The sequence below is a fragment of the Camelina sativa genome, chromosome 12 (genome assembly GCF_000633955.1).
Source record: "Camelina sativa cultivar DH55 chromosome 12, Cs, whole genome shotgun sequence".
In the NCBI taxonomy this organism is placed as follows: Eukaryota; Viridiplantae; Streptophyta; class Magnoliopsida; order Brassicales; family Brassicaceae; genus Camelina; species Camelina sativa.
Genome location: NC_025696.1, coordinates 17,509,725 through 17,521,481, shown reverse-complemented (window position 1 = coordinate 17,521,481; position 11,757 = coordinate 17,509,725). Strand labels below are relative to the sequence as shown.

At 30.6% G+C, this 11,757-nt stretch overlaps 2 protein-coding genes across 2 annotated transcripts; one reads left to right on the top strand and one right to left on the bottom strand.

The window, feature by feature from the left end:
• Positions 3,281 to 4,007, bottom strand: LOC104732036. The gene has a single exon (XM_010451564.2). It carries the CDS (start codon positions 3,877 to 3,879, stop codon positions 3,607 to 3,609), a length of 273 nt encoding a protein of 90 aa, XP_010449866.1. The 5' UTR covers positions 3,880 to 4,007; the 3' UTR covers positions 3,281 to 3,606.
• Positions 9,322 to 9,951, top strand: LOC104732035. Its single transcript, XM_010451563.2, has one exon. The coding sequence runs from the start codon at positions 9,385 to 9,387 to the stop codon at positions 9,622 to 9,624; it is 240 nt and encodes a 79-aa protein (XP_010449865.1). The 5' UTR covers positions 9,322 to 9,384; the 3' UTR covers positions 9,625 to 9,951.

Here is an 11,757-nt window from a genome sequence, read left to right as displayed (position 1 = left end):
TTTTTTTTTTTTTTTTGTCAAAACAGTTGCTTTAATTCATTCATTCAAGATAGCCACAAATACAAGTACAAAAAGCAAGATTTGCAAAGTTCAAAACAATACAAACAAAGGCATTCTCCAATGCCAAAAGGTTAGAAAGATAGTTCATCGATCGTATATCCAAGAGCTGTGCACCATGAGCATGGAAGCCCCTTGACACATGTGAGGTCCTAGTAAGTCGAGAGGCCATCCTTGAAAAATTCGAAGAACGATTGGTTGGTAACGGTCAAAAGACGTTGAGACGTTGAGAATAGAATCGATGTTTTGGAGTCCACCGGGGCGAGAAGCACTACCCACAGTAACAAAACAGCAAAGATCCGGGAGTCTATGGTTTTGAAGTCGTGACAAGGTTGCTTTACCATCCAAAGCATAAGGATCGGATCATTTCGATAAGTCGCAATAAAAGTTAATTGGTCTGAGATCTGGATGATGGGAGTGGTACGAGAAGGATGCTTGGAATCATCAGATGACCAGCTTAAGAGATACTCGTCATTGAACATAGAGAGTTCAAGGCCAAGCATATCACTTAGAGCAGATCGAGAAACATATAGAACTGTATTGATTTATACTCAAACTGCAATCCCCTAAAAACAACTATAGCCAGGTTCTGTACAAAATGTATGAGTGGCCAAAGCAGAGCTGGTGTTACCTTTCTCCAATGGAGTCTTCGACCATCAGTTATTGGGAAACAGAACAGAACTTGGCAATGACGAGTCATAGACGGTGAGGAAGTGGGCTTAAACTTGCTAATGTTGCATATTTGAGAGGAGTTGGTGGATTTAGGACTTTTTGGACTTAATGTGCCTAAGCTAAAATCTAGGTCCACTGGAGAAAACCCTAGTTTCAGAAGGAAGAGCCGCGAGGGATGTCGAGATTGGTAGCCGCCCGAGAATTGCGGAGAGATCTACGGTGCAGGGAACTTCTCCGGTGAGTGAGAGATCGGCGTAAGAGTCACCATTGGTAGCTAGGTCTACTAGGGAAAATCCTAACTTTACAAACGATTGCCAAGCTGAAACAAAGATGTGATGGCTGCCCGAGAGTGGCGGAGAGGTTTATGCTGTAAGGAGCATCTCCGGTGAGTAAAATATCGGCGGGAACAGCCGGTAGCCTCAGTTTGGTTTGACGATAAAAATTAGATCCACTAGAGAAAACCCTATTTTCACTTGAAATTGACACGGTGAGGAATAAGTATGTTTGGCCCCGAGATTTGCGAAGAGAAACTCTCCAGTGAGTGAAAGATCGGCGGAAACATACGGTGTTCGTTAGTGTGATCTGAAACAGATTTTATTAGGGTTTGAAAATGTTAAAAAAGGGGAAAAAGTTGGGAAAAAACTTTTAAAAAATTATAATAAAAAATAGAAGAGTTGAACAAAATAATGGTCGATTAGATCCAGACGCCGGCGGGCAAAGACTTCACCGACGCCGGAAAGCTTGGTTAGAAAAGGTTTTTTGATAATGGAAAAAGAGAAAGCTCAACAACGAAAAAAAATCATACAACCCTTTTTCAAAAATAAAATAAAATCATGCAAAATTCATACCACAAAATACATGGCTCCCTAGTCATCTACGAAGACAACTTCTTAGATTAATGTTTTAACTAAACTAGTACTACATTTTATGCATATGCGAGCCGGCCTGAAAGGAAGTAGAGTACACACATTAATAGATTCGAGCCACACAAAAAAACGCATCGAGTTATGGGATCTCTACTTACAGAACTCAATCAATTAAAACTGCAATCCCCTTTATAATAAAACGGAAGTACACAACATTGTTTTGTACACTATATAGTTTTAACAAGTTGGTTACAAATAGGTTATACATTAATTGATAGATTAATTGGTTACAAATACAGTATGTTATACAGAAAATCTTAAACAGAATATTCTAAAGAATCATATCATCTAACTTAGCATATTAATTTCTTTTGTTAAATTATTTATCAAATAAAATCTTTTGATATCTAACTTAACATATTAATTTGTTAATTATTATTATACTTCACCTCTCATTTTTATATATGATTCTATTTTTTGAAACAAATAAATTATCATATTATTTATTATAATTGAAAAATATTTTTGTTTCCAGATATAAGTTGAATTTTTAAAAACAAATATAAATTGTTCAATCTATAAAATGTTCAAGCTATAATAATATTATTCTTTAAAAATAATATCTATTGAATTTAAAAACATTTTGAGTAACGGGTCAAAATTTGACTATTTAAATTCAATTTTATATTTTTTGTTGAATTTTATAATTTTATATAATATAATAAACTTAAATAATTTATTTTGAAATATTTTTAATATATTGAAACTTGATATAAAAGTTAGAAACTATAAACACTCTCAATTGATTTGTTATAGCTATGTTAATAATATGAAAGAATTTCAAGAAACCAAGTATATTAAAACAAAAAATATAACAATATATTGAATTACTCATAATATAATAATTCGCTTTTTAAAAACCAAATTTACACAATTATGTCTTATAATGACATTTAAGTCATGATGTATAATATACATTGTTAAAATAACTTCACATATATAACCTAATACAATATATTAAAATTTTATTTTAAAATAGAAAATATACAAATTTTTGTATAAAATAAAAGTTAACCAGTGTTATAGCACGAGTACTTATCTAGACTCATTAACAATATAAAACTGACAAAATATGTGTCTTTTTTTAAGCCATCATATTTAACATATGATTTTATTGCATAATGTTTTATCTAAAAAACTTTTTAAAACAATCACATAAGTTATATTTTATATAAATTACAATATAAATAAAATAAACTTTAATCCGTGCTCTAGCACGGGTCTTAGATCTAGTTAGTTTCTTAATCTGCTAAACAAATTGGAAAAAATAATTATTCTCTATATTTAAGGTTCCACAGGACCACAACACATTTAAATACTTTTTGCAGAATCGAATTATTTTATGCTTTCATTACTCTTTGTTTTTATTTATTACTATTGGATTCTATCAAATCACATAATTACTTTCTGTTAGTATATATAAATGTACATACATATTATAAAAACAAATTTCATTATTAAAACTTTCTTAAAATGTCTTAAAACGTAAGAGAGGTGTATTTCTTGAGTAGGGCATTTCTCTAATATACAGTATCTATACTTTTTAGTTTTTAGGAATTACCTCCAAAACGGGTCAAATATTTTTGTTCTGCTTGACGTCTCTAAAAATATTAGGCCCAGCTTGGTGCATATATGACATGCTTATTAAAGTCTTTTAACACATGCATGCTTACTTATGTTTACAAAGAGTCAAGAAACATACATATGTTTACATAGCACCGTAACATCCCCCTATTATACAAAGCTTCAACATATAGTACTTCTAAATACATAACAGACACAAACACTTCTTTGTGATCTAAAGCTTATTCTAACTCAAAACCGTTACAAAAGCTTTAGCATATGTGTTGGTCTGCACTATTTTCTAAAGCAGAAATAAAGATCACCACACTTACTTACAAACTCACCATGCATCTTCAAACATAACTTGAAATTAGTTATTTTACACGGCTTATTTACGATTGCGAAATTCCTTTACAAGTACCCCTCCATAGAGTCTGACCGCCTCATCGCAGGTAATAGCCCGTCCTTTCTGCCTCTCAGACCGGTTGGGATTGCCAACAAAAGGACGGGTACCGCCAAAGGATTTAATATGTTCCGGGTAAGAAACGACAGGTTCTCTTATAGTTGACTCAGGTGGGAATAGATAAGGAAGGTACGTATCGAGCATTTCAAAGCCCTTTTGAGCGACCCATCTATTCTTATCATTTTGAGCCATTGCCATCGAAGCTGAAAGAAGAGAAGAACCTTTGAAAGTGTTTTGTTTTAGTGTGTTATCTTTGTGTCTTTCGTTCTAGTGTGTGATTTGGGATAGATATCTCTTTAATCCTTTATATAGTGTGTGCAAATCCTCCCAATGCCCATACTCCTTTACAAATAGCTTTTCATTACTTTATTTAGTGAAATTGTGATTAGGAATTATCCACTTGTATATTTCCATATGAACACTTACACTCGTCTTCATTTTGTTTTATTCTATTTAATATAAAGTTCAAAGTCTAATATATTCCTTGTTGAAAATATGATACGTGTAGTCATCTCAAACATGGAATCAAATTTATTATTCCCTCACAAAGGTCATGGACGGTTTGACGGTCTGGCCGATCCTTTTTTTCCTTTTTGGATAAATCCTTTCATATTATGGGTATATATGAAACAGAAAGAGTAATTTAATTTCCACCATTTCGATCGGTATGAACTACGTCTCATACTATCCGAAGGAAACCAAAGACTGTCAAATATAAAAACAGACTATTTGCCTTTTTTTTTTTTTTAATAGAAGATTAGCTCAGAGTCAATAAGAAAAAAATTATTTACATACAAAACATGATGCAGAGATGTGTGCGTATGGTGTGCCAAAAGATCCACTTTTACATTTGCATTTCTAGGAATAAAAGATAAGGAAAAAGAAGAAAATTCCTCCCTGTCTATCTTGATATCGTCGAGATATGTCGAGAGCGCCGGCCAGTCATATGGCGAAGACACCATCTTCACCAAATCAGAGCAGTATGAGTAGAACGCCACATTACGGTAATCATGTCCGATCATACAATGCATATACCAGATCCCAGATGAAAGCTTCGACTTCAGCGTGTAAGGGGGGAAGATTCCGTCGAAAGTTAGTAGCTCCCATACTTGACGTCGGATCTTGAAACTGGACACAAAACCATTCGGCTCTGGCGAATGGATCACCGGCTTTCCAAAACTTTTTGCCTCCTTTTAAAAAATCTAAAATATATATATTCGTGCTTAAAACATTGATCAATGACTCAATGTTACAACAGCTTTTGTAAAAAATTTCATGAAGCTAGACATAATGAAGTATTACCAGTACAAAGATATGAACGAAGTTTTCTAATAAAACTCACAACAACAACAACAAAATTCATAACAAAATTTTACCAATAAACTTTTGCTGTCTGCCTTTTTGTTTTATCTATCGAAAATTAAATACTGTAAATGGTCTGAAGACAAACGTTCCCTATAATATCACAAACCACTAAAATAAGATGAAAAACAATTTGGCTAATTTCTTTTTCTATCCACCGTTTGTTTTACTGAAATAGACATATATAAATGTCTTTTACTTTCTTTTCTTTTATTGAGATCTTTATGATTACTTGCAAGTGTGGGATTAAATAAAATTTAGGGTTTTTTCTAAGCTTTTTAATTAATATAATAAAACTAGAATGTGTTGTTTTCTTCTTCTTACACATCAGTTTTAACTTTGAAACTAGTATTGATACATCAATTAAAAAAGTTAACTAATCAAAATATAAGAATTAATACAATTCATCACGTACTTCTATTGCCAATAGAAATTGAATTATGTTCCATGTCCTATCACACATATAGCCCTTCCTACTGGGCTTTAATATTCATTATGGCCAAATAAATTGAATAAAGTGATACAACATCGTTTAACAGTTAGCAGCCTAACGTACAACCAAATTATATGAACATCTTCATCGCTTTCCTCGATTTACCGATTATTGAGTGAAATATTTCTAAAGCAATAGCTCAGAATCATATACGTTTAACAAAATGAGGTAGACTTACTCTAAAATTTTCATTTTCTTTTGCGTGTTGGTTAAGGAATTTTTTCTTCTAAATAATATTTTTAACCCAAATTTAAAAATATTCACAACCCAATTAAAAAAAATCAATATTAACATATATTTTTTCAAGTTCGTATATCTTCTCAAATAATTTTTTAAAAAAGACATAAGAGCATGGCCAATGGTAGTTTCTCTTAGGGGTACTATTAATTAAAAAAGAAAATAATAAAGGAAGATAAAAATTGAGTAGCGTTTCTTCTTCCAGAACCGTAAGAATCGGTTCTCTGGACAAAAAGGACATGTGTTAGTTTCTAATAAGTTTATTTTCTTTATCCAGATTTATTATTTAAATATATAATAATATTAAAATAAAACAATTAAAATATATTATTTTGAGAGAACGATGAGCGTTGCTGGGATGTAGATGGTCTAATAAATCTAAATAAAAAAAATTCCCCCTTCTAGCAGCTGCCTCTTTCTTTTTTTATTTTATTCGAATTCCATCGAGTTAAGCAAAAGCCAAGACTGTGGATCATGTGGAAAATAAATTGTGTTGCTATCTCGAATCTATGATTTTTTATGAGTTTTTTTTATGATTTATCTTTGTGTTCGTGGTTGTGTGTAGAAGAGAAATTTTGAGTTTTCCCGATTGAATCTCGTTGCGAATTTGGTATTCGCCTTGATTTCGAGGGTAGAAGGGAAATTTGACATTTTTGAAGTATTTCTTTGTTAGGTGATTGAAGATTATGAATAAAAATGTAAACAAGTTCTGGCTTGTGAACATTGTCCAAATTGGTATGGAACTATAGGATTTAGCTCAATAGTGTTTGCTTTAGATTTATTACTGAGTTATTTTATGAACTAAACTGCATTTTGATATCGATTTGAATATGTGAGCTCATATTCATAGCATAGTTGCTTTTGTTTTGTTTTATCTGGAATTAAGTTTTTGGAAGGTTTGTTTTTGACATTGCAGTTTAAGAATGCTAAACCATTGTAATAAATTATGCTTGATAAGAAATTTCTTAACCAAAAAAAAACACTATATAACAATTATGTGATTAAATTTGTATAAACTACAAAAAGTACATCATAAATTCAAACTATATTAATAATATATCTCTCCCACAAAAGGTAAAGAAAATAAAATAGAACATACATTATGGTTAGTTCTATTTATACAATTAAGTATTTAAGTCTATCCGATTTAAATGTAAATATTTATAAATCGATCTTAAATTTGAGATTTTTCTATGTTTATTTTATTAATGCATCTTCTATCTTATTATTGTATAAACCATAGTTTTTTACGGTTAATTCAATTTTTTAAAAATTATATTTTCAATACTTCAATATATCTAAAAATAGTTATAAAAAGTATCCTCCAGCGTAGCGCGGATCTAACCTAGTGTTGGTTAATACTAAATGAATCTTTCCACCTTTGTCTGTTAGAAAAAAATTACAAGGATTCAAATATCTTAAATTATAAAACAGTTTTTAGATATATTTTTTTTTTGTTAAAGCATAGATTTGGATTCGATTGGGACGAAGATTTATATCTTGCCCGAAATTATATTATAACAAGTTCTTCAACAAAGAAAAATAATATATTGTACCAAGTTGAAACTTCTTTTATAGAGAGACAGATTCCTACAAAACTAAGGGTCCAAGAATTTAATGTTGCTTAATAATGAATGAATATTTTCATCCTTTTCTGTTCAAAAATATATATATATATATATAGAAGGATTCAAATATCTCAAATTATATAATCAAGTTTTAGATTCAGGAGGAAGATTGATATCTTGTTAAAACTTATACTAAGTTCTGTATCAAAAAAGAGATATACCAAGTTAAAAAATAAAATAAAAGAGAAACTGATTTCTTTTGAATTTAACAATGTATTCAAAAGCTATGGGTTTTTAAATTTAACAACTTACCGTCGTCCACTGGATCGTTGATATGATTTATTTGTAGTACATGGCGAGTTTTGTGTATCGTTTACAGTCTATTGCTTTCAGATTGTTCCTTAAACCCTTGGATGTATAGCTTCCAAGCTCTTATCTTTCTCTATCATAGCTTTCCTCCGTTTTTAAAAAAGTTGTTTATAAATAAAACATAAAACACAAACGTTTTTTAAACTAATGGTCAAAACGATAAATTGTGTGTTTTATATTAGGGGTTTTATTTGCAGCGTTTGATAGGTTATGGTTTCGAAATTCTTCATCAATTTAATCATCTTTTTCAGGTGCGAAATCTATACTATGGCCTTTTTTTTTGCAATAGAACTAGGGTGTCAAACCAATTACAAATCTCACGATGAAGGATTTTAAAGCAAGAAAAATCAGATCTGGTAAAATTCTCCAACTCGGAATTAATTAAGTCAAATCCTTGGTTTTATGAATTACGGTATACTGATATAGTACTGATATAAAACTTTCATACACATATTTATTGTCATGCCTGAAATATTCATATGTATATGTATGTATTAAAATTTTAGGATTTGAAAAATCTCGTAAGCTGATTTCTACGAAAAGATGCACTAATTGTAAAAACGTTTTTAGACAACAAATGCTACGGTCTCTTACAAAAAAAAAAAAAAGTTCATGATAATATCATTAGTGATTTAGTTCATTACGATAAGAATTATAATATCTAAAAACTGGCATCCTTGGATATATTATTCTGAGAACAAAAAACTGAAAGGAGTCTATGAAAAGAGATAAAGAGGAATAATAATAGAGTTGAATAAGATGCTAAAAGAGAAGAAATAATAGAGAATATAACGAATACCAAATCCTTACCGACTTTTCTCCTTTTCTCCAAGCAGTGTCGCTTTAACCTCCGGAAGCAGATCCCATATCCCTTCTCTCCCAAGATTTCTCAAGATTTTTTCTACTCTAAGAATACATGATATTTTAATTGATACATTGCTTATGTACATTAGAGTATACATACTTCCATTACACGTTATCATCCAATATGATATTTCGATATATATTCCTTACAAATCATGTTAAAAGTCATGAATATATTGCTACCAGCTTGGTCTTGTCTTAAAAGAGTCTTCTTGGTTCTGACCGGTACTATTTGTTTAGGCTTTAAGAAAAATCAAGATCTTGTTCTCTCCAACTCATATATGTATATATATACCTAATGTGCCGCCGAATCCAGCAAAACCACTACCTTAAAGCGTCAGTGCGAAGGGCCGGGTTCTTTAAAATCCTATCTCGATCGACCAGCTACAAATTATGTCAAATTCATACGAATCAAACAAGCATATTGCAACATTCCTACAAAAACCATGAATTTATTAACCATATACGAACACCCTCGTATATATATTGAAAAGTATTAAATTATTTTCGTAATATGACTTAATTTTAAATTTAAACTCTGACAAGTTTGTCTATCTATTGATTAGATTTAAAAATTCTCCGTCAATAAATCAATAAACACATTCGAAGAATATTAACTTAAGTAGTACAATTTTATGAAAATCATATTATTAATTTAATGTTAATATTATCATGTCAGAAAGACAATTACACCCTCAGGACTCTATCTATATAAAATCCACTAACTTAGTTGTTTTTCCTAACCACCCAAAACAACAAAATCAATACATTTCTTAATCTCTCTCTCCTTCACATAGTCTTTCTACTACTATGGAACTTGCTCGAAAGGACCGCCATGCGATGGTAGCAGGAGATGGGTTACAAAAGCACAACAGAAACACTTCCATGTCAAATCCTAATATTCCTTATCCTTGTAACCCCAACCTCTCTTCTCTCTATACCCAAAATAGTTCTTACATCTACTACGGTCCACAAGTACGTACCGTCAAAGAGTCCATAACGTCTTCCACCAGTGCCACCTTTTTGGTATATCAATGTTCAACGAGCTAGTTCAAGCAGCCGTTTTTGCGCAACTAAAAAATATGTTTCTTCTCTCTTGCTTAAACCAAACGCAAGCAACAAGCCTCAACGTTCTAGTTAAGGGATGAAAAAGTTAGTATGGCCAAAGATGTTAGGCTCTTTTACAGTTTTTTCTTTCTTTCTAAATTAGATATGGTGTGAGTGGATGCAGACCGGTTCAAACTTTACTCCCTTGAGAGTTTTGTTGTAATAATGTCAACTTGGATTTGTGTCTGTTTGTAACATGTAAATGTACGTATATGTAACCTGATCATTATGTATTTATGTTTATATTTTAAATTAGTAAATTTTCGATTAGATAGGAACCTAACAAAATTACCTACACAAAACTATAAGGAAAAATTCCAGTAACAAAAGTCACAAACTATATACGTATATAACTATTTCCAAAATATACACGAACAATACGAGTTTTCTAAGGAATTATACCAACTTTATGTGTACACAGTCTATTTGTATATGTATACAAAAACTAGTTATACGTGTAACACTTGCAACTTTACGACCGCTAATGACCGCTTATACAGTATTCTATTAAAATGTTTGATGTGACACTACAGTTATTTTTTGAATGATAAATTTTTAAATACTGTAATAATTAATATTTAAATATAAAAGTACAACATTCTCAGCGTTTTTTTTTTCTTATTAACTGAATTTCAGTTTAAGTAGCTCTTTCTTATGGCTCTAAAGAAGAAGAATCTTTATAGGCATAAATTTGATATCCGTTTACAGTGATGGAATGATGATGATATGATGAAAGGAGACTGAGAAATTGAAAGGAAAAGGAAACAAAAAAAAAGCATAAGCATTCTTTTTTTCTCAAAGCATTGTGTTTCCTTTTATTAAAGTTATAAATATGTTATTTAAAATGTAATATAAATGCTACGTTACACATTTGAGAGAAAACATCGTATTTCTCCACCGTAACTATCGTATAGTACAATATACAATCAGAATTTTGACCATTGTCCTATATGTCTTTCAATGTATATATTTCTGAATCGAAATTTTTCCCATATATGTTGGTTTAACGGTTTTATGTTCTGACTGAATATGGTGGTGAACTAAGACGTTTCACCCACATTTTAACCTCGACTGTTTTAGTCGATAGTGTTATATTTTATTAGAGTCTAAAGTCCCATATCGGATGGGGTAAAGATCTTTAGGCAATATATAAAGGATATGGCAATCCTTCTCTCTTGAGCTAGCTTTCAGGATTAGTTAGATCATATTCTTAATGTACTTCATTAAAGTTAAAAGCCAATGGAAAGGACATGTATACAAAGATTAAATGTCAATTTCGCGTAATATCTGGTTGGTTAATTTTTTAGACAAAAACAAAAAAAATTTTATTTCCTTTCTCTTTCTCTTTCTCGACTTTCTCTCCTTCTTGCTTCTTGCATATGGTTTGTGTTTATGTTTTCGGTTTCAATCAGTTTTGGCAAGTTGACAAGTAAAAGAAGATGATAAGTTGACTTGTAAAAGAAGATGGCAGGAGAACAAGTTAAGGAAGGTGGCAAGTTGTATCTCCTTTTGGTTCATTTTGCTTTATTTTGTTCAGTATGACAAGTTAAATAAATTTGAATTTTCAAAAATAATATTTCAATTTTTTTAAGAAAAAGTTTACCATTGAAGTTTTTCACTATTGGAGATGATCTTAACTTCTCTGAAGGAGTATTTCACTATTAAAAAATAAATTTAATAGAAAAGAAAGATAGAAAGTAGAATAATGATCATAACCGTATTTCACACACTACAAACTCTTGGAGACATATGTGCATCTGTGATTGGTTTAGTTTATTTTTTATTTAAAATTTAATTCTTAATTATATCAAAAATATTTATATTTTAGTTCTCGTATACTGTTCGACACAGAAAAAAAAAAGTTATAGGTTCTATTGTTCTAAAGTGATGGAGATGCTCTAAGGTTGTGATTTTATTTTTGACTTCACAATATATATATATATATATATATATATTTTTAGTTTAAGCTTCCATACATGTATTAACTTTTACAGGGATACCGTTTTGAGAAGCAAATGATATATAAGAGAAAAACAGTATGATTTTAATTGCATTTGCAAAAATATCACGATTGAG